The sequence below is a fragment of the Stegodyphus dumicola genome, chromosome 8 (assembly GCF_044657685.1).
Source record: "Stegodyphus dumicola isolate Sdum_Otavi_A_Nest chromosome 8, ASM4465768v1".
Classification (NCBI taxonomy): Eukaryota; Metazoa; Arthropoda; class Arachnida; order Araneae; family Eresidae; genus Stegodyphus; species Stegodyphus dumicola.
This window is the reverse complement of record NC_140775.1, coordinates 17636983-17661956: the sequence shown is the minus strand read 5'-3', so window position 1 is coordinate 17661956 and position 24974 is coordinate 17636983. Positions and strand designations below refer to the sequence as shown.

Below are 24974 nucleotides of genomic sequence, written 5' to 3'. Positions count from 1 at the left end.
AACGGCATTTCTGATTCTAAAAATTCCACTGTTAGTACGATTTATGGCTGAAAGTTAATAAATAAATTTACATTAAGATAAAGGTCACTTTTATGACGTGCGTGTGTGATGTACTACTCTCTGTTTAACAGGTAAGCGAAGAATGTTTGGCAGATTTCACTAAGTTCGTATCTGGAGAAGAACAGGTGTTCCAGTTTCATACTTGTTTATTTTCTGTTTTTCAGCTTTCGCAGAGTTTGATTTATAATGCTGAGTCAGCCTAAAAAAAAATGTAAAGCAAAATATGTTTTTAGGGGCAACATGATTATCTGACCTTTGTGAATATTTTAAATTAACATCAGCATTTTAATTATAGATTATTAATTTTATATTTATTATAGGTTACTAATCAATTTAATTTTTTAATAAATGAAGTGCGTTCATAGGTGGGTCGGAGATATTAATTTATTTCATTATTTTCAATTTATGCTTAAATCACTTATTTGAAAAGATTATTTTGGTTACAACTTTACAAAAGCATTTTCCTCCTTTGCTACTCAATTATAGTTCATTCAAACACTGTTATAAAGAGAAACGAAATATTTCGTTTAGTTAAAATTATTTAAATATACACAATTTTTATAATAAGCATGAAGCGGAATATATAATGAATGCAGACGATTTTTTGCAATGTGTTTTCTGCTGGTTGAATTTTTTTAAGAAAATTTAAAAATTAAAATGCAGACGAATTTTTTGCAATGCGAATGACGCCAACTGTAACTTTATTATGAGAAGCGGAATAAGAAGTAGAATGAAGGTGATTTTTTTTTCAGTGGCAGTTGCATTAATTGTAACTTCAAGACATACAGAATATGAAATTGTAACTTCAACACATACAGAATATGAAAGAAAACGCAGCTGATGATTTTTGAAATGGGAGTCAAATTCATTGTGATATTATCCCTGGAGATGTAGCAGAAGATAAAATGCGGTTTGTATATTATGAGATGTAAAATATAAGGTACTATTCAAACTATTTTTTAATAGGAATTATTTGAATTATCGTGTATCATTAATTCTGTTCAAATGTGTAGGCGCATACATTTATTTATTTATTTATTTTGATCATTTAAAATTTTGTAGAATGTGTCCAAATTCTGTCTTTTAAAATCTGAAGATTCTTTAGTTGCCAGCTAAATTAACTAATGTAAAATATAATACTCAGTTTTATAACATCAATAGATTTAAGGAAATAACTGAAGTTTTCAGAGTCATAATTACGCGCATTTGAATTGCAATAATTTGAGTTGATTAAAAACTGTTAGAATTTCAGAGTGTTTTCATACAACGTATTCATGGTACTTTTCTACAATAAAAGCACAAGTCTGTAATATTAAGTAAATTATACATCTGTGCATCCTTTGTAGAAAATATTTAAGAAAACCTTTAGTAACTGTCGAAATTTTATTTATCACTACTTAATGTTATTTAGATATATATATTTTTTTAAATTAATTTTTATTCATTACTAATGACTTAAACATGTAAATTTAAGTACCAAAATTCGACCATTTTTCGTTCTTAGTTTAATTTTTTTGCATCTATAAAAATACTAATATCTATATATCAATTTATTATTAGTTACATTATGACGAATGCCATTGCAAATATTTCTTCAGAATGTTTATCTATATACGTATATAAAAGAAGAAAGTTTGTGTGTTTGGTTGTCCTCTAATAACTCAGCTATCGTCAAAAAATTTTCTACAATTCTTTTCTGGGTCCTGGAAAAGGTCGACGTCCATTTTTTTCCAAAAAAAAGTAGCAAAAATCAAGATATAAATTATTAAAAACACTGAAACGTTAAATTTCGTCCTAATTTTTCCAAATGGCAACGGTCTCTTAAGCTGGAGATGAAAATCTGCTTTATTCCGAAAGTTGCTGCCACTGCTGGTTTTTAAATCTTAGAGTTTGTTAATAAAAGATTTCTAAGTTTTACGATAAAATAAAAATAGCATTGGCAAACATTAAATACATTATTCCCGATTCCAAAAATTCGTGGAAGCCATTTTGACTATTCCCATCTTCGTACGAATTTAATCAGCCGAAATACTAATTAAAAACTCTGAAAGCGCTAATTTTCGCACTCATTTTTCCAAGTGACAACAGTCTCGCGCGTTGGAGATAAAAGTGCTTTATTTCGAAAAGTGTTGCTACTGCTCGCTTTCAAATCGTAGAGTCTGTTAATTAAAAATTTGTATGTTTTGCAAAATATATGCATATAAAGAAGAATACCTGTTTGTGTGTTTGTTCGCGTTATTGATTTCTGATGAATTATGATAAATTTGTTTTCATATTTATTTACTAAAATTGAGTATAGGTGAAATATTGGATGGAACTTGAGCTTTTACGACCATTTGATTAGAAAGACGAAAGTCATGAAAAACTGCGTGCCATTGTTGCTGACATAATGAGACAGAATTAGCTGGTTTTTCTATCGAAATGTTTTATGTGGGTTCCATATCGAATCAGACTATCGTCCGATCACGGATCCTATGAAAAGATGATCTCAGATATATGACGTCATTGAAACAGTCAGTAACTTTCTACAAAACGGTCTGGCATCCTTCCGTATGATATCTCACCAGCTGTTCTTTTGCCATACTTTCACAAGCAACAAGATAAGTGAATTACGCCCATAACTTTATTAGGATAATAAGTAGAAATTTAACCAGACTTTTAAGATAATTTTTAAGGATAAAATTATTTATAATCTTAATTACTTCTTTTTTCCCCTTGAAAGTGACATATTTTTTATGAAATTATTCGCCTACTGACTTTAGAAAATGCTTCTTCTCAAAACTGATATGAAAACCGAGATAGAAAATACTCCAGTTAATACTTTCAACCTTCTTTAACCTTTAATAATAAACAAGTCCTCACCTCCTCGGCTTATACTTTTTAAAGTTTAAAATAAATTATATTTGAACTTTACGAGAAAAACGCAAAAATTATATACTATACTCTCTGGCTTTCTTCATTGTATATGCTAATCAACGTAGCGTTCGCCTGAAGGCGTTTATCGGAAATAAAACATAGTACAGTGATGATATTTTCTGATTATCTGCATCATGCTATATTCTTATCAATTTAGCATTCGCCTAACGGCAAGACTGCAATATTAAAATTCTAAATTGCTGTCAAACAACAGTTAAAAGACCAGGAGAAACAAATTTAAACACATCTTTTTTATTGTTGCTTTTAAAGTTTAAAACTGCTTATACCATCTTACTTACTGAACAAGTTATAGATCTATTATTAAAACGACATTGAATGAGTTTATAGCTCAGCCATTAATAAGAACTGAAATACAAGCTTGAATTCTTGACAGACGTACAGTTTTCCTTGAAAATTAAAACCCTTACAACATTTCTTTGGCAACTATACGTTTGGCCGAATCACACATCAGAAAAGAAACAGGTTGATTCTCTTTTTCTTCTTTCTCGCTTTCGTTTTTAGACCAAAAAGAACGTTAGTCCCGAACGGGATATTAGTTTGGAAACGGAATTTTCCTTTGAAATACTTAAAATTACTTTGAAAACTATTGCCACCACGCCCTCTGTTACATTTAAAGAAATTAAAATAATGAAGAATCCGCATTAATGTATGTGTTTCTAGCACTGTGAAGAAACAACGGTACCTAGAGCCATCGAATTTTGAATAACGTAGTCCTCCGAACACGGACATCTGGAAGCCCGAACTTTTAATTTCGAATTTGTTTTATTATTATTTATTTATTTCATACATTATAAAACTTTACTGAATTTTTGACTAATAAACTCAACGATTTGAAAGCGAGCTGTGGCAACACTGTACGGAATAAAACATTTTTATCTCCAGCGCGAGTGACTGTCTGCCGGAAATTCTAAAAGCTTTGCTTTAGATATTTTAGTTTTTAAATATTCTGTGATTTTGTTGTTGAATCAAGTTTTATATGCGTAAGCGCCAAGAACGTGATATTTAATAAAGTATACACACACAAAACGTTAATAATATAAAGACAAAAAAAATATAAATAAATTAATAATATAAAAAAAAACCACCACTGAACATGATATGATGATGTGAGGGGAAAAACTGGAAAAAAATGTCAACAATTAACGGTGCATCGGGAATTCTAAACGCGTACTGCTATGCAGCATTTAAAATTTTTGTACATTTGCTGTTGAATTGCATATGGCGTAATGAAAATGATGCTTAAAAAATTAGAAAAAGGTAAGAAAAGGAGGTTAGTAGGAGCGAGTTAACAGCGGACTAGTAGACTGTGAGCTCAGCGAGAGGGTTAAAACCTTAACAAACCCTTTTGGGCGACAGTTAAAATTTGAAATCTTTCAAATGTATATATTTTTTTACTTTAAGGAAGATAAAGAAGAGTATACCTCTTCATTAGGAACTGATATTATTTAAGATTTATTTTCGCTAATACATTTTTTTAATGCTAATGCTTTCCATACCCTCTATTTCTTCCGTCGTCCAGAATGCAAATTAGAATTGAATTTAAATAGGAAATAAATTTATTGCATAAAAAGAGAGAGATCTTGCTATTTCGAGAGCAACTGATAGTTAACTGTTGCATTGTGTACATTTAAATATTTGTATTTCTAAGATTCTGCAGGTAGTCGTGGTAGTTCTGTTAAATTTTAATTTTACTACAAAATATAGCTTTTTATAAACCTTTTAGTTTAAGTTTTATATTCTTAAGAGCTTTATAGACTTTTAAGTGCGAAGATCAGAATTCGTATAAAACACAATGTTTAAAAAATATGGTTTAATAATTAATTGAATTTAACCTTACAAAAGTCTAGATATTTCTTTACTTCAAGCAGTTTGATGTGCTTTCTTTTCCCAATGAAATTTATCAATTTTAGGATGGGGCAATGATACAGGTAAAATCCACTTTTTTTTTTTCCGCTTACAGTTTATTAATCTCTTGCATACTGATGCGCGGAAATTTGTAATACATTTTATTTCTTTTCATTTAAAACTAAAATAATTATAATAGGAAGAAGTAAATAAATAAAATTAAATGTAACATAAAATAAATATCCGTAGTCTCTTCTTTGCGTGTGAATGTATGGCGGCGGAGTTGTCGGTTTTGGAAGGTAAGAATAAGAAACTTCTACAAACAATAGTTTTAACCAAGAAATTTATATTTCTATAATTTTAGATTTAGAAAACCTCGCAAAAACTCCTTTTCAAAACGCAATTTAAATTATTTATGAAACTAAAAAGAATTTATGACCGCAAATAGGAAAACGGATCCGATTTATTATATAATACACACTTGAACTATCTGCCCTAGGGAAAAGGATGGGTCCATAACAGGCTTTTTGAGAGAAGCTGGCCCGTATTCATATTGCACGCACGGAAAACAACTATAATAAATTGAAGTCATCTCTTTCACCTTTTCAAAACGCAATTTAAATTATTTATGAAACTAGAAAGAATTTATGACCGCAAATAGGAAAACGGATCCGATTTATTATATAATACACACTTGAACTATCTGCCCTAGGGAAAAGGATGGGTCCATAAAAGGCTTTTTGAGAGAAGCTGGCCCGTATTCATACTGCACGTACGGAAAACAACTAAAATAAATTGAAGTCATCTCTTTCACCTTTTCAAAACGCAATTTAAATTATTTATGAAACTAGAAAGAATTTATGACCGCAAATAGGAAAACGGATCCGATTTATTATATAATACACACTTGAACTATCTGCCCTAGGGAAAAGGATGGGTCCATAAAAGGCTTTTTGAGAGAAGCTGGCCCGTATTCATATTGCACGTACGGAAAACAACTAAAATAAATTAAAGTCATCTCTTTCACCTTTTCAAAACGCAATTTAAATTATTTATGAAACTAGAAAGAATTTATGACCGCAAATAGGAAAACGGATCCGATTTATTATATAATACACACTTGAACTATCTGCCCTAGGGAAAAGGATGGGTCCATAAAAGGCTTTTTGAGAGAAGCTGGCCCGTATTCATATTGCACGTACGGAAAACAACTAAAATAAATTAAAGTCATCTCTTTCACCTTTTCAAAACGCAATTTAAATTATTTATGAAACTAGAAAGAATTTATGACCGCAAATAGGAAAACGGATCCGATTTATTATATAATACACACTTGAACTATCTGCCCTAGGGAAAAGGATGGGTCCATAAAAGGCTTTTTGAGAGAAGCTGGCCCGTATTCATATTGCACGTACGGAAAACAACTAAAATAAATTAAAGTCATCTCTTTCACCTTTTCAAAACGCAATTTAAATTATTTATGAAACTAGAAAGAATTTATGACCGCAAATAGGAAAACGGATCCGATTTATTATATAATACACACTTGAACTATCTGCCCTAGGGAAAAGGATGGGTCCATAAAAGGCTTTTTGAGAGAAGCTGGCCCGTATTCATATTGCACGTACGGAAAACAACTAAAATAAATTGAAGTCATCTCTTTCACCATCAGGATTTAACACCGAGTAATACTACCAGTGTATGGAGGAGTATGAGTCTACGTGGTAAGAGGAATATATGACCATGGAAGTTAAGTCTCATCCGTTCGGCCGCTAGTGGGCTATAGATGGGAAAAAGTATTTGATATTAATTAAACATGTCTGATTATGACTGAAGACTTTAAAGATACGGAATTACGGTTTGAATAATTTTGTTTGAACTTTTTCTAGTAACATCTAGCGATTTACAATTTACATAATTTTTATCCAAAAATAAATACTCGAGTTTTAAAAATTTAAATATTTCTTGAACTGAATTTATCAAAGAAACAGAAATTACTTATTGGCCCTTTATTATTATCTTCTCTGAATTCATCTATGAAGGTAAAAAATAAATTGGTTTATTTATATCAGGAGTTTTGCATACGCAATAATTTGTTATAGATTTCATTTGGCTATTTTGTGTTTCAAACACACTGAATCTTCCAAAATACATTCTAGAGTTCTAAGGAACTCTTTGAGTTTCTTAAAACATAATTCTCATCTTTCTTTCAAATTCTTTGGGTTCTAAGGAAGATCACTGAGGTTATCAAATGAATATTTTCTCCTTGATGCTGAAACTTTTCTAAGCCATATTTTTTAATCACTCAATTCGTTAAGCAGTTATAATTTAAAAGATAAAGATCTTATCTCATATCAAATGGAAATATTTCGGAAACTGCCTATGGTATGGAAACTTTATCTACCATTGGTATGTCATGCCAATGGTAGATAAAGTTTTTGTATTTCGTGCATGCATATATCATCCATGCAACTTGCCAAATTGCGTAGGCGATAAATATATAGTAACCTATAAGATAACAATACACAATTTTTGAAAAGAATGCCAAAGATGTTCTAGAGTTAAAAAATGGTTTATGTTATATTCATTTAAGTTTTCTTTACCTGACATTCGGCAGAACGCATTTTTAACTGCCATTAGCGGTTCGATCGACATCTGATGAAATATGTTTGGGAAAAGCTAACAGAAAGGAACTGGATGAACTATTAAGATATTTTTTCTAAAACTGTGCTATGTTTCCCTGAATTTTTATACGATATACTGTGCAATTTTTTTATTTTAGGTTTCTTATTGCTTATAATTTTTATAAGAAAAGGAAGGGTAAAAAAGTGTTTCTATGAAAAGTTAACAAAATTTCATTGTCACTTTTTTAACGGTTGATAATATTCATAATGTAAATGAGAGAGAGAAAAGCATTTTAGGGAAAGGTTTACATGATCTCCTCTTTAACGGCTAGTTAGTTGGTTATTTGATTGTGTTCTTTGCGTAAAGAGAGAAATTTTTCATGGAGAATTATCCACATAAACTGACCAATATTTACGTTTCAGGGAGAGATGCCCCGTGGAGGACATTTTAAGGGAAACTTGCTAGTATCCATCTTATGCCTGGGGAAAACCCCGAAAATGCACATGCAGCCATCTGATTTGACGGAATTCGAACCCCGTACCGAACTACCAATATCCAGCGGTTTTCACCGCTCGGCTGCTGGTGGGCATTAAGAAAACTTACCATTTTCTTTGCAATAAAATGCTGAATTACGAGTGGAAAGAAAATTTTATGACTTCATTAATTAATATATTATTGTACACACCATTTTGTGTAATTAAATTCTTTGTTACGAAAATGCGACATGCTTGAAACATTTGTTTATCATATTAATTAACAATTACAATTTTTTATAAGTGAAATTATAAAAAAATGCCAGATTCGATTCTTTTTTTTTTTTTTTTTTTTACGAAATGCAACAACGTATTTAAATAAAAAAAAAGTCGAATAAAATTAAGTATCCGGAAAAAGAACCCAAACCCATCATAATTTCTCAGGAGAAAATTTCATTGATTATTTTTAATGAATTAATTCTGTCAAATAATACACTGTAGACATCACGCTTCACTTCTTGAGAAAACAAAGAATAGCAGTTTCCACGTCAGAGATCAAATGAAAATGGAGCAGAAAATAATTTTACTACCCACTTTTCAGATGAATGAGCGGCGATAGAAAAGTAAAGGGTTTAGTTTGGTTTTATTCCATTATGACAAAGCACTCGAGGGCTATCTGCCTAAAGGGAAGGATACATTCATGGAGGACTTTCTGAGGTAAAGTAACTCGTTATTGCGTTATACATAGGACTGTTGTTGTGGTTTATTTCACCTGTCTGGCCTAATCAGAACAAAGCCACGAATTTTTATAGTGCTACTTTGTTCAGTTCCGTCCCTATTTTGGGAGACAGCGGCTCGGGTGACGGATCCAAGAGACTCCCACAGCTCTTCTCCTAGCATTCACACACGAGAGGAGTATCGACTCGCCATAATATAGTGCGCTCAAGCCACAAAGCCGCCATCCATGGCAACAAACCGGGCCCTTTGGTACGGTAGTTCAGTAAGTCTCTAACCACTATCCCATTAGGTGGCATATATATGATTGGTTGGTTTATATAATTATGGCAAAGTACGCTTGGACTACCTATCCTAAGGGAAGGGATGCGTTCATGAAACAAAAAGAAATATTACACACGGAGAAAACTACTAAAGCGCCATGCAGCCAGCCCGTTCGCTTGGAATCGAACTACCAGTGTTCAGAGACTTTACGGCTTGGCCACTAGTGCGCGTTATATATACAGAAAATCACGAAAACAACTATGCAGAGAGCTCGTTCGTCTGGCATAGAAAACAGGTCGAACTTCAGTATTCAGCAGTCTTAACCACCCTGGTTGGGGCAGTTATAATATGATTTTGACGCAGAATACATTAATACAAATTAAATATTAAGTCACAGTTTTCGACTAATTTTATCTATTGGTAATAATTTCATTTGATTTCATAGTTTTTGTATTAAATTTTATATTGAATGAAAATCTAAGTAGAAGAAAACTTCTATTTATCAAAATGCATTTAAATACGATGAAATTAAAAATTAATTAATGTGCATACTAACGTGTGGGAAAAAAATTATAATGTGTCATTTGCAAATTCAAAACAACATTAAATACGACTATTTCCCTAAGTTTTCATAAAAGTCTCTATAAATTTATAATATATTAAAAATTTAAGATCGAACGATAATTAACCAGAAAAATTTCTCAGAAATTCACTAGAGAGGGGGGAATGGAATTTGCGCAGTTTATGCTGCTCTGAAAGATGACAACAAAGTTACCTCGGAATTTTTTAAGGTTTTGTTATTAAACATTTCTTCCTAGCCTTTTCTTTGTAACATGGTACTTAACATTTCTTCTCGAGTTACAGTTAAAAGAAGAAGCAATCTAAATTCAGACAAATTAAAAAGTCGGATATTCAAAGCTTTAACGGGAGAAAATGTGATGAGAAATCGGGATTCTCCAGACTTTACCAGGACAGGTGACAGCTATGTTATTTCCTATGTTATTATCATGGTTTTTCCGATCATAAAATGTATGAGCCGAGCTTCTTTGGTGGGCAACTAGACCTTCTACGTCACAAAAACGGTTTAGAATTTGCCTAAATGTTCTAACTTTTCAACTTCATGCCAGTTTGGTATAAGGATCGACCAATTACACCGAAGCAATCACGAACTGACATTCGGTCGACGATTTCACCGAGTCAGCTACATATTTACACATGCGCAACTTTACCTTCTGTGACTGGATTCGGCTTTAACACCGTTTCGAAATTGTGAACGGATTTAATGACTTTTACGCCTTCAGCCTATGACAATAATGACGACTAACAAATCATATGAATGCTCTTTCATCCCTACATAGGATTTTATTTTAGTAGACTATTACATATTCCATACACCGTGCTGCACCTTTATGTCACCATCAGCGAAGAGAATATGTGGCTGGCAGATTGTTTCGCTCCTGAGAATATTGGAAAAAAAATGTATGGCAACACTTAACGCTGCATCAGGAATTCTAATCGTATGCTGTTATGCTGCTTTTAAATTTTTGTAATTTTGTTGTTGAATTGCATATGGCGTTAAGTGCCAAGAAAATGATGCTTAATAATAAATCTAAAAAGATCCCCCACCAAAACAATGGGTTAGTAGGAGTGAATGTAACAGCAGACTGGTAGACTGCGAGCTCAGCGAGAGCTTAAGAAGCCTTAAACAAGCCTTTTGGGTGACCATTAAAATATGAAATCTTTCAGATTTAAAAATTTGCTTTATTATTTCTTATATTTATTTTGGATTTAATAAAGAACTCATTTTGTTTTTCATGAAGCTTCATTTATTACCAAGGTTGCCGCCTCCTAGTTAAAAATTTCACGCCAATGTTTATGCTTGGCGCCAAGTAGCATCCCCTTAACAGAAAAATACTGACATTCATCATAAGTGATTAACTGAATTTAAGATTTTCTGAGTCATTTGGAAAATTAAGTTATCAAAAGTGCCCTTGAATAGTAAAGAGATGAAGGTCACATTGCTTCAAAGTACGAATGCTCGTTTTACAGGAAAAGCGGAAATTTGAGGAGTATAAAGCATTCTCATTGGTAATTTTTAAAATTCTTTAACTTACACTCCATTCAATTTACGTAGCACAGGAATAAAGGAAAAATACAGGAAGGCTTTATACTGCGTTTTAAACTACATTAAAATTTTTTAGAGACCATGGACTGCAGATAAGGAAACTAATTAAATGCACATTTTAAATCAATGGCTATAAGTACATAGAGGAGATTTTAAGACCTTTAAAGAACTGCTTCCTTTCTTTCAACTTTTGATAGGTTTCCAGAGTAGATTTTTGATAGGCTTGCAGAAACAAATTATTAATTAAATGTTGTGTCTACTTACGGGCTTTTTACGAAGTATATAATCTCCCGTGTAAATTTCCTGTAGACTTCCCATCCGCAAGGTGTAGAATTAGCACAGTAATAAGGTTCTTCAGTCATCTGCGAGAAATTTTCACCACTCCTCTGCTAGACAGAAAAGAATTTTTTTTAAATTTTATTCGTTTGTATATGTATACTTATGATTACTTATGATTATTATTGTGATTACTTATCACTTAAAAGATAATCAGAAAAAAATTATTCAGCAGTCGGCAAAATATAATACTGAAATTTTATAAATAATAAAGATAAGCGATTGAAGAACATTACTTTTAATAAATTAAAATAAAAGGAACCTGTTATCCCTTCCCGTGCCAACAAATTTCTTTTATTCTGAAAGTTATATTGCTTATCAGTAAATAAAACGAACCACTTAAAAAACAATATGCGATTAATTTCTAGATTATTTATACTATTGACACAGTTTTTAATTCTAAAATTTTCTCCAAATTTAAATGTAAGCAATAGGACTGTAATCATTAGTGAAGAAAATATATCTTTCTCTTAATTGTTTTCTCCAACATAAGACGCATTTTGAAATAAATATAACATAAATTTAACCACATTTTTATAGTAATGAGAGAATACGGATTCGCTTTCAAAATTCTGAGAATTATTCTGAAAAGATTTTGAATTATAAAAAATACGTACCTTTAATTAATTGAAATTCGCGCTTCAGCATACCCGTGACATAGTTTTTTGTCAAATTTATTATTAATCACCTAGTGCTTTTTATTAGTAACGAATAAGTTAATGTTTCGTGGAAGCAATTATATAAGCTTTCTATAACAAAGCTTTCCTATATAAAAATCTGTCAGTTTACATCGTCCCAAATAAAATGAAACAGCAGTAAAATAAAAATAATTATGAAATATACATAATTTTTATTTCAAATTATTTAGCAATAAAGCAAAACTAAAATGCATGAAATTTTTTAGCTGCGATTAAAGCTATTTAAAAAAATAAAATTGTAAAACAACTGCAAGAAACCTTCCTGTAAATTCATAATTTTGTTTTCAGGAGATTCATAAAATATTTACGTCCTTATTCATCTTTACTTTAAGCGCGATTTTATTTCTTTAACTGCTTGCTTAAAAGAAACTTGTCTCTTCTTTGAATTAGTTTTAGCAATTAACTAAGTTACAGAATATCATGATTTTCATATCTTCTCAAACTTGTTTTAATCTCCCATTTCATTATATTTCCGGAAATCTACGAAACGGTCTATTTAAATGTACATAATTTTAATCGAGGGGCCACCCTGACAGTATAGTGTTCAGGGGGGGACTGCGATACCAAAGGGGCCTGGTTCGAATCTTGGAGAAGGCATGGTTGTAACTGTACATCCCTTCATAGGAGGCAAAGGTGACCCACCTATTAGGCGCCTCCATAATAAAGTGACCACTACTTCTGGCCTTAGTAGTGGCCAAACCAAAGTCGGCTGAAATCCGGCCACTGGTTTAAAAAATTCAATCGAAGTACAAATTTTCAGAAAATCAACATCTAATGCCTTAAAAATAACACAACTCCCAACTCAGTTCCATCGATGTTCTCCAATTACATCTCTGCACTACTTTTGGACCGCTATGCTATGATCCAGAGGAGTATGAAACAAAACGTCTCATAAATACAACCCATCCTTCACACCATGGAAAAGGGGTTGTAGCACACACCACCTTTCAGCACAGCCTCCATGAAAAAATAAGGCCAGTAAATGTCATCCATTCGTCTAACTACGGAAAAGGAATCTCGGCCCACACATCATGGAACGATGACTCTGACATAAAAGATCAATATTATGTTTATACGGATGGTTCAAAAGTTGACGGACAAGTAGGCTGTGGCCTTATAGTAACTAAGAACAAGGAAACGCTGATAACATGGAAAGCTCATATGGGACAGAATAATTCAGTTTTCCAGGATGAAGCAATTGCGATTCGTAAAGCTATCGAGTTAACAAGCCCCCCAGTAGGATCCACTGTTAATATTCTTACAGACAGCCTCTCGGTCATATATGCCTTACGAAATCCCAGACATCCTTCTCCTATCATAGCGGAGATTCAGGACACGCTGAAGGAGCGTTCGTCGACAGTGAATATCCTATCTTGGATAAAGGCACATGCCGGCATTCAGGGTAATGAGGAAGCCGACAGGCTAGCAAAAGAAGCAGCTCCAATGCGTAATTACCAAACTCCCGTGGTCTCACCTTAAAAAAGTGACAAGCACAGCAGCTCAGCACCAGTGGCAATGTTAATGGGACTCTACCGAACAAAGCAGGAAGACCTATGAATATTACCATAAGGTTTCGCTCGATCGTCTCGAGTCATCCCCACAAATAACGAGATTTGTGACGGGGCACGGGCCTTTCCCCTCCTATTACTATGAGAGAGGAATTGCAAATACCGAAAGTTGTGTCTGTGGAGGCATTGGTAAACCAGACCATTACTTGACCCAATGCCCTCTAACCGCACAGTGGCATGTGCAGCTTCCGGAACAGGCAACTTCTCATAAGCGTTATCTGATCAAACAGCCAGCTTTTCGCATCAAAATATGCAAGATAATGCAGAAACTGGAGGAATTGGGAACAGATTTGTCCAGTGTGGAGTAGTTCCCTGTCAATCTCTCTCTCTCTTCTATCCCCCCTTTTTTTAAATTAAAAAAAAATTATTTTATTTATTTTTTTATTTTTATTGTATATATTATAAACATGTATGTATTACGGCCCACTGTGTATATTATGAAACATGTATGTACTATGACCAATGAAAATTATTATGAAATATGAATGTATTATGTAACAGGCTCAATATATTATGAAACATGTATGTACTATGGCCAATGAAAATTATTATGAACTATGTATGTATTATGTAACAGGCTCAATATATTATGAACTATGTAAGCAAGTATGAACTATGTAAGCCACTATGTACTATGTAAACATGTATATGTATGAACTATGTAAGCAAGTATTATGAAAGATCTATGTATTATGAACTACTTGTATATAAGCATGTACTATGAACTATGTAACTATATAAACATATATTATGAACTATGTAACTATAAGCATATGTTATGAACTATGTAAGCATGTATACAGGACCAATGTATGCCCTTATAGGCCCCATGAGGTGTTGCCCGGGATAGTTGCGGAACCTGGACTAGACCCGAATAGTCTTAGTAAGCCGCACGGGTGTCCAGATTCTGCTCTCAACTCAACTCAGTTCCATCGAGTTGAATTAACATAAAAAAGAACTGTAAATTAAATTATATGCAATTTAAAATATAGGAAACAATAATGATTTTATAAACGATAGCAAGGCTACAAAAACAATGAAAAACCTAGTTGTTTACCACACATCACTGTTGTTTATCATCGCAGTTTAGGCGACATTCATTTAACAGTTTAAAGTAATACAGGAATTAGTCCAATACGTTAATTCTATCAATACTTTGATGTTTTGGTGTAGCAATAACCCTCTGACAGTTTTGATGCTTTCATATTCGAATGATTAAACTATCAACTATACCAAAAATAATTTTTAAAAAATACACTATAAGAAGTTATGACCTTGATGTATCTTGAACGCGAACAAACTCTCTGTTACTTGTTTTATTCTTACACATTTAAATACGAAAACTAAATATGGAAAACAACTTTATATTGTTCAAAAATACTAATACTAGTGTTCTGTGAGAACGAAAAACGTTAGGCTAATCAATAAAATAAATTCTCTAGTGACATGCATTTTGCAGCGCTATAACAAAATATTTTTTAAACTCTGAACACGATTACTTACTACAAAAGTATAAAGAAATTCTGGAGCAATAAAAAATAAAAATTCTGTATAAAACTTCTAGCTGCTCTTAAAAAATGTTAATTTAAGTGGTCAACACATGGTATTATTAGATGGCAGCATTAAATATTACTTTTATTTGAAAGTTAAAGTGAAGTATTTGTCTGATTTTTTGCTGGCTTTTATTTCAGCAAAATCCGGTATCTGTGAGCAAATATTTTACATCACAATTTCAGTAAAAAATTGGATTTCGGTTTTATGATTTACGTTTCGAACTGCAAAGACTGCAGATTTTAGTATCATTTAGATGTTGATTTGAAATTAGCAGGATCAGATTAAAATTGTTTTTTTTTCTTCCTTATCTTCTAAAAGCTACTGATAATTTCTCGCAGGCATCATCTGTTCTATTTTAGATCACGAGCTATGAAATATTTTTGCACGATTTCTTTCCCTGGAAATAAATACGGTTTTATATTTATTAAAACAGAATCCAATATCATGAAGCAAAATGAAGCCGTAATGAAAGGCAGTGAGATATTTTGATTAAAATCAATTATACAAAAATAAAATATGTAAAATAATATCATTAAATTTAGTAAATAAATTTTAATTAAAAGACGTAGTAAGATATTAATTAGTTTAGTAGACAGGAAAGACATCAGAAATACAAAAATATAGAAGACGGAAAACATGGAAATAACTTAAAACATCGTTTCATTCCTTTTAGTATAAACTCATGCAGGTTGATCCAGAATTCGCGCGTATTAGACTCTCAAAAAATATGTCAGAGCAAATATTAATAATAAATTGTTTTAATGCATGATGCCCATATATGTCAGCTGAAATTTCAGTTGCAGTTTATGCTGCGGCTCTTAATGACATGAAGTTAGGCCACCCCTAAGCTACAACTGGGGAAGGCAATTGAGAAGACAGCAAGAAATAATTCCGAAACATTGGTGATTATTGGTGTTGCTGCTATTGTTGTAACTTATCGTCCTGATCTGTACATAATTAAGATAATTTTACGAATTTATTCTGGCGAAGAGTTGCGTTTGTTGCTTTCCAAGGTTTTGAGCACTTTAGAGATGACAACATGAATTCACCCAGTTCCGTCCCAGTTTGGATGAAAAGCATCCCTTTTACTTCGCAAGCAGGGCAGCTCGTCAGCATCTGAACATAGAGTAGACGAACCTCTTCAGCAACAGAATCTACTAATTACTGTCAAACCCCGACAAAGGACCAAGATGTCAGCTCAGTTAGGTGTTATTGAGAAACTAATGTCTTACAGGGTAATTAATTGCATGTGCACAGGTCAAGACACAATACTGTAAGATACAAAACAGCGTGCAGAATACTTTTAAACAATTGGAGCATCGTAATGTATATAACGAGTACAACAATTTTACCAGTTTATGTTATATGCTCACATAATTGAAAATGAGTGTACAACGCATGCGCAGATGGCCTCATAATACAAGGACATTGTAACATGGAGCCACCGAGAAAAACATCTATGCCTTCACCGACTTTCGGACCTGGTCCGTAATGATCTGGCAATCAGTACCGCTAACCTCTGTACCAATCAGAAGGCCTAGCAATTGGTATCGGCAATATGTAACCGAGTTAATTTTTTACGTAAGGCAATGTGCCACGAATCTAGACAAGTAGTGAACAAATTACCACTAGATGACAAACAACGAATTACCACCAGGTAAGCGATTGGTATTCTCGCATCAGAAGCATCCACACATTGTGCATGATGAGCAAAATTAGCTCATTGGCTCATATGACATTATTTATCAAATAGCGCAAACGTATCCGCTTCTTATTTCCTTGCCCTAACAGATCTGGATGCATTGCAAGAATACACAATGCCTCAGCTTTTAAAGAATTACGGCATTTCTCTGTGCACGTTTGTCATTGCGTAAGAAATTAGTCATGTGGAGATCCGCGATTCGAATCCTCACAAATGTTTACTAGTTGATTTTTCACTGTATATGTTCATTTATTTTTGCTTTAGTGAATGAAGGGGCACTTCTGCTAGTCTGGTCATTATTTTTCTCCTCATGTGTCGGGATATGTTGATAGAAGGTATCGATCGCATGCATATCAGTCTTCATTTCTTTTTGCATCCCAGCAATTCTGTTGTTTTTAGTGCATAGATAAATTCTGTTGCTTTTAAGGCACAGGTGAGTTTTTTAAGTTTCCTGCAGTTAGCAATCCTGTCTCTATAATGAATAAAATGTTATGGATGATATTTTGGATTGGATAGTTTGGTTTTTGTGCCCCTCCCCAAAACACCTTTTATGTGGTTATCACATTCTACCAAGCGCGCTCTCGTGCGGTATTGAAAATGGCAATTGGTTATCACATTTACCTAGCAAATGGAAGATCCGGGGCTCGAATTAAAGAAACAGCACAGTGTATTTTTTATGTTTTTTTGCTCCGAAAATGGTTTTTATAAATATTTTGAGTGATTAATTGTCCGAGAGGATGATTCTACGTTTTACTTTGCTATCACAGACAATTTACTTTATTTATATCACAGATAATTTGCTTATTTTATGTTTGTATTTTGTAGAACAAAATATGATGAATAAATAAAATTTGTAAATATTTGAATCTGACAAAATCAAAATGATTAAAACTCATTTCATACCACCCTAATTTAGTAAAAGTAATGTATGTGGGAGGGAGACTGAAACGTTTTGTTATTGTGTATTTCTGAAGCTCAGTATGAGAAACTAAAAGTACAGTAAATACTACTTAGGAATGCCATGTTTTTAGTTGCACTTGAAAGAATACAAGCTACACTAACAGTGAACTCTCAAGTATTGTCTGGTATTTCTCAATTTTTGAGCTACGCCGTAATTCCAATATTTGCTATATAACTAATCGTAAAATTCTTTTACTTTCATGAAACATTACTTTCATTAGTTAGTAAAAGTGCTAATGGTAATCGCGGCAGTGCTAAAAAAATCGTAAAAGTGCTAAAGTATCATTTTTCGTCAGAAGAGGATACATGGAAAAACTTGAGCACCCAACGAAAAAAAAAGTCTTCGTTTTCAAATCTTCAAAAAAAGTTGTAACATATTTGCTCTATTATTTCCTTCTTTTTTCCTAAAGATTTTACCACCTGAAAAACGGAAGGGAAAATACGTGGTGTAAACTATTAAGAAACTGCCTAATTCATATATATCACACAATTAAAAACACACATAAAAGAAACCATTATCATTATGTGTTTCAAAGGATTATCAATTCCAATTATAGTCTTTTTATTTATAGAAAATACTTTCCTATTTTTTATACATTTTATTCTGTTACCATAAACCAGAAGTTTTTAAATCATACAGTGGAAAAACTATGAGAAAAAGTCAACAAGGGGAGAATTATGCGAGTAAATACGGTATTTATGAGCTCTACGCAAATTGTCAAGAAGACTTTGATTGAATTAAAGCAATTTTATTTGTCCACGAAGAATATTATTCAGTACCTTTACATTCCCTGTGCTATGCCTTATTTTCGTTAATTTAGTCACCTTTCATATTATACAATACAGCAAGGGTTCTGAACTGGGGAGGGAATTTTTTATCCTTTCGAGGGACATGAGTTTAGCCGTTTCTTTACCAGTTAAGTATTTAAGTTTTATTAATGAATATAAAAAATAAGTTTTGGAATGTATCAGCATTTTCTATACTTTTCTTTGCTTAACTTATAAAGCACATTACAAAATTATCTATTATTTAAATATATATATATATGTGTGTGTGTGTGTGTGTAATGTGGTTTTGGGGCGGAAGATGAAACCCAAATCACGCTTGAGTCATGGCTTGAGAAGTCTGTTGCTTAGATGCCGGGGCGAAAATGGTTAAAACATCATTTTTTTAAATTTTTATTCAGCAAATATATTTTTGCTTAAAACTGGTACAACACGACGAGTGCTAAACCCCCACAATTTCGAGATACGTAATACGTAGTTTAATATTTTAGACAATGAAGAAGAAGACATAAAATTACTCAGGCAACAGCAAGCGAGAAAAAAACAATGCGTTCCAAGTTACAATTTATTGCCGCGATTAGCATGCGCTGGGAAGAATGACTTAACATATATGCGACAGTGTGACATAAAATAGTTCAAAGCGAACCTTTAAAGAGGGGATGCGTTTAATTAAAATTCACGAATTTAAAGATTTCAATCATATTTAATAATTTTATTTCATATTTTATATTTTACATATATGTACGTATGTATCGAATTTGGGAAAAGAAAGGGAAATGATCGTCTATCATTGGTGAACGGGGTGGCTGGGACAACAACAACAAAAAATAAATAAATAAATAAAAAATAAAATAAGAATAAGAACCACTGCAATAAAGCAGCATTAGATTAGGGTTGATTTTGATTAAAACTCTGTCGATTTCCAGGGCGAAAGAGAATTTTATCAAAATCGATAGTTTTTATCAAAAAGCTTTATCGATAGGAATTTCATCAATATCTTATTCCAAAGGGACAATTTGCCCTGAAGGACTATTAATTTCATTTTGGCATTTTGCGTTGAAAGCTTTAAAAGGCTGTATCACTTTTAAAATGGTTGCCGCCATATATTATCGCCCTGTCTTATATTTAAAGAAATTAAATAATGAAGAATCTGCATGAATGTATATATGTTTCTCGCATTGTGATAAAACAACGGTACCTAGTACCATCAAAATTTGAATAACGTCATCTTCCATAGAATATGGGCATGTGGAAGCGCTAATTTATTTTAATTTGAAATTTTATTGTCGATTTCAGATTTTGAAACACTTCAGCGAATTTTTGATTAAAAAAAACTGAACGATTTCAAAGCGAGCCATGGCAACACTACGAAAAGAAACCCCGTTTTTAACTTCAACGGCGCGAGACTCTGTATCGGAAATTCTAAAGATAGGCTCATTTTAAAATTAATTTGAGATATTACTGTTGAACTGAATTTTATAGTTTGAGTACACAGAACATGATATTTAATAAATAAAGTAACACACAAAACGTTAAAAAAAAAAAAAAAACGCCACTTTGGGCGTAATTTAAAATCTGAAACCTTTCAGATTCAAAAAGAAAAAAAAAAAATTGCCTAATTTTTGCATCGACGTATTTCTTTTCCATCTGATTAGTCACTGTACATTTATTTTAATGCAGGATTTCTTTGGTTCATTATTTGCTTCATTATGGTCTGGAGGTTAAAAATCGGACAAAGGTATACGCACAGTATTGCGTCAAAAACAGCGAAATTTTGGTGACGTCAAAGATTGATGTTCATGCGCGACCGAGTGGTGAGTGGAAAGGCAGTCAATGTGTTCGTGTGGTGTTTACTGTATTTTATACGAAAAGCCATTTGATTTAATGAAACATAATTTTAATCTCACTATGGTGCCAAACAACTATCCAAGTACACTTGGCAATTCATTTATAGATTTAACGTTTACCTGGAATATAACCGCAGACATCTTTAATTATGTATCTTATTCCTCATATCATCGACCAGTTGTACATAAGACTCATTTTGAACGAATAAATGTAAAATAAAATATATGTGTAAAATCTTTTTGTTTGTTTTATTTGTTCTATAACATCCTCGCACTTCCATTAGCTGTCCCATGCATTGAACGCTAGCCGCTCTTCAAACTAAAAGAGAGAGAGCCTACCGTCAATGTTTTATATTCACATTTTTAAAATGCGTTAATTTAATTTATAATTCGTCTAACTGTTATTAATTTATATTAAATTATAAGTATTTCTTTTTTTACATTATATTTTATTTTAATTATCGATCACCTGTTATTTACTTACTATTATTTAATTTAACTATTTTTGTTCGCGGCTCACGAGAACTTTCAGAAAAAGGGGCTTCACTCCTAATTTTAGAAACTAAACCCTGAGTGTCGATACGTTTTGCACAGGCTTTCTGATATATCTCCATTACAACATTTCTTCAGATAATGAATTTCTAAGAGAAAAAAAGAATGGAAAAAAAAGAGAGGAGAAAAAGAACAACAAGAAAACAAGTAGATTTTTTAAGATAGATAACAGAACAGTCAAATTTCACGGGAATTATCTTCTGTGGCTTTTAACTCGCGTGCTTGTTTTCCAACATATCGTTATCGCGAAGAGGGGTGTAAGAGGGAAATAGTAAGCGATAATTTTACTCGATTCATAGCTGAGGAATGCGAAAGGTTTTTGTTTCCCACGCAGCCTAATCTTTCATCCCCCATGACTAATCAAGTTCCACGTGTCTGAAATTCCTCAACGGGTGAAGGACGTGCATTCTGACATGTAGTGACCTTGCTTTCTTTCCAATTTGCCTTCACGCATTCATCATTTTTCGCATCGTAACGACGCTCTCCGGATCAACCTTTCCGAATTCATAGAGAGACTGTAAATCAATATGTTTGAACTGGACTGTGGCTTTGAACTTTGATTGCTGTTACTGGCATATTTTTACATTAGATAAACACGGCAACCAACTCCCAATTAACCGAGGTAATATTGAAGACGAAGTTCACGGTTAATTCAAAATCAAGGTTAGTCTGAAGACAGTCAAAATAAAATAAATAAAAATAATTCCTATTGTAATTAACAAAAAACTATTATTTAAAATTTGCCAATATTTATGAGCAATTTAATTTAAAGAATAAATTCATTTGGTTTGATTTAATTCGATTATGACAGAGCACGCAAGGGCTACCTGCATATTTGTTGGGATGTTTTCGTGGAGGACGTTTTAAAGGAAACAGGATCGTGCTCACAATACACATGAGAAAAACTCGGAAAATTCTTATACTCTCAGCTCGTTTGCCGGGGATGAGCTCGGGTCGAACTATCAGTGCTTATCATCTTTATCGCTTGGTTTTTGGTGGGCTGGAAAATTAAACCATTTGGTTAAGTAAATTAAATCAGTATTAAAAGTTTTCTTTTCTCTTTTTTTTTTTTTTTTTTTTTGTTGTTGTTGTTGTGACGCTGTCTATGGTTCATCCTCACTTTACGTTTATGTGTAACAAAAGTGTAGAGACATTAGGTTGATTGGAAAAGCCGGAGAGATGGAAAATGAACAACCTCCTTCACCAGGAATCGAATCACGGACCTCTGGAATATCGGCCCACCGTGCAGACCACCACACCACGAAGGCATTCGAAAAAGACGGGAGAAATACCTTATATACTCTCCCTTTTAAAGGGCGACTGGGGTTTTTAGGGGACCCAATCGCCAAATCCTGGGTGAGGAGAATCATCATCCAATACCTTTTTAGTTCGGGCGCCACTGTAGAGACATTAGAATTTTTCGGAAGCAGGCAAGAATGAAAAAGGAGCAAAAGCCTTCGCCGAGAATCGAACCATGGATCTCTGGAATACCGGCCTAGCGTGCAGACCACCACACTACGAAGGCATGCCAAAAAGGTGGGAGAAATACCTTATAAAAGAAATGGTTGTACACTCAACTTTTTTTTAAAGATTGAGCAATTAAATTTTAATGCATGGCTACTTTTAAGATATTCATTCCTTTTAACACATAATAATGGTTTATGCACAATTAAATTATGTATTGTTGTGGAGAAAAGTAAATTTCAGTCCTATGACATCATCCTTTATCAGTGATGCTTGCCCCGCATTTTTCTTTCTCTTTCTGTATTTTCTGTGGACAGCTCTGTTTTGCACTGAAAAATGCTGATCGTAATTTTTCCATCGCTTCGCTATAAAAAAAAACTTTCTTTGTTTTTGTATACAAGGCCCAATTAATCCGCGCCCTAGATAATCAAGTGTTTACTATGTGGCGTGGTACTTAATCGAAAAGAGAGACGAAACCATTTTCAAGACAAATTAAGTCAGGACAACATATGTAAGATGAACAAGCTTTAAAAATTGGCTCACATTATTAAAAAATTTAATGCACATCCAGATATATTTTTAATATTGAATATTTAGATATGTGTGAATGATAGTGACATTTCTGAAAACTGTCAGAGGCCTTGAAACCTAATGGTATACGCTGATATAGAGTCACCAGGCGTCCAGGATAGGCCTGAACCAGTATTCAAACTATGGGTCGGACCCTCAAGTAGGTTAAAAAAAAAGAAGAAAAATCTAATTTTTATTTATTTATTTATTTATAATTTTTAAAAATTTTTTTACTTTTTATATAACTAAAGGCTGATGCTGTGATTAGAGTCGTTTGTATTTTTATGCTGTTGCACTGCCATAAATGTTGAATTCCACTGTGGCCTGTACGATTCTAGATTCATAATATGTATGGGAACGTGTTCTGGTTTGGTAAAAAAAAAAGTCTGGTTAAGTGAATATTTATAAGCGTTGATGAAGAAATTATTAATTAATAGAAAATAATTAAGATAAAATGAGGTACTCTTTGAGATCCTATTAGTTAATTTTATCAGTAGACCTTCGCATCATCAATAAATCCGCACAATGAACATACATACTTTGAATATTCTGAGAGTTTTGTTATCGAGTGCTTTCTTTCATTCTTCGTACTAACTTTTCTTTTTGTTGCGTTAACTTTAAAACCTCGTAAAGTATATTCCGTTTATTAACCAATGTTTTTTATCTATATTTTTGCTATAACGTTTGTTTTCTGTTAGCCCGCAACAAGATGCAAATGCGGTTAAAGAGTACTTAAAGACGCGGGTGTTTGAATTTCTACTTCCGATCGTCCAAATCTGTAAGTTATCATTCCCGATTTTACCATATAAGGTATTTTTCTCGACTTCCTAGCATATCTTCGTGGTGTAGTGGTTTTGAACGATGGGCCGGTATTCTAGAGATCCGTGGTTCGATTCCCGGCGAAGGCGTTTGCTAATTTTTCATCTCTCCGGCTTTTCCAATTAGCCTAATGTCTCTACACTGGCGCCCGAACTGAAAAGCTGTTAGATGATGATTCACCGCACCCAGGATTTGGCGATTGGGTCCCCTAAAAACCCCAGTCGCCCTTTAAAAAGGGGAGTATATAAGGTATTTCTCCCACCTTCCTAGCATGCCTTCGTGGTGCAGTGGTTTTTCATGCTGGACCGGTATTCCAGAGGTCTGTGGTTCTATTCCCAGCGAAGGAGTTGTTAAATTTTCATCTTTTCTGTTTCCAAAATACCTAATGTCTTTACAACCATTTGTTAGTCGACGTTAAAACTCGTCATTAAACTTCTGAGCCAGCTTTTTAGACTAAATTGTGTAGTCTGCAGCTACGATACTTTTAAATTGAAAATTCAATTTACGTTACTTTAAACGCCCCGAAAATGGGCTAGTTTGAGTATACACACAAGCTGTGCTTTCTTACAAACTTAAGACACTGCAACCTTAAAATTTTATCAATACAAAATTAAGCTTTCATACGGTGTCCTGGATGAGCTCTCTTGAAATACGGTAACCTGTTTAACTACCAACAGCTCGACAATTGCAAAACACAAATAACGGTCACGTCTTACTGTTCTTCAGCTTAACCAGTTTTACAATATTATGTTAATATTATACCCAACAGAAACAAAATAAAATCAAAAGGGATCGCTGCAAAACTTTAAACGGTGTACTGTTCCTAGGGCACCAGACTGGCCTGAAAGGTCTGGGAGTACGATTTACTATTAAAACGGTTGCAAGACTTGATGCTTTGCTAAACACATGAGAGGATAAAAATAAAATATTTGACGGTATTTTGCAATGACAGAAATAAAATCTGATAACGTCTGTGATTCAAAGATGGTTGTTGCTACAAATAAATATCTTTTAATGAGTAATTATCTAACGAAATAAATTATTGTAATATAAT

The 24974-nt window shown here is 33.0% G+C and overlaps 1 protein-coding gene and 1 long non-coding RNA gene across 6 annotated transcripts in view; one reads left to right on the top strand and one right to left on the bottom strand.

The window, feature by feature from the left end:
• LOC118186780 (uncharacterized) overlaps nt 1-24974 on the bottom strand; it is a 58595-nt gene that overhangs the window by 3497 nt on the left and 30124 nt on the right. For 3 of the 5 annotated variants that reach the window (XM_035356926.2, XM_035356945.1, XM_035356937.1), the window contains exon 2: nt 11329-11453. In XM_035356926.2, coding sequence (XP_035212817.1) covers nt 11329-11453 — 125 coding nt within the window. The remainder of the gene's footprint in view (nt 1-11328; nt 11454-24974) is intronic. The other 2 variants (XM_035356932.2, XM_085821609.1) reach the window with 1 other exon arrangement.
• Nucleotides 787-8190, top strand: LOC118186803 (uncharacterized). The gene is made up of 2 exons (XR_015042491.1): nt 787-1000; nt 7890-8190. It is a non-coding gene; the product is annotated as an uncharacterized LOC118186803 (long non-coding RNA).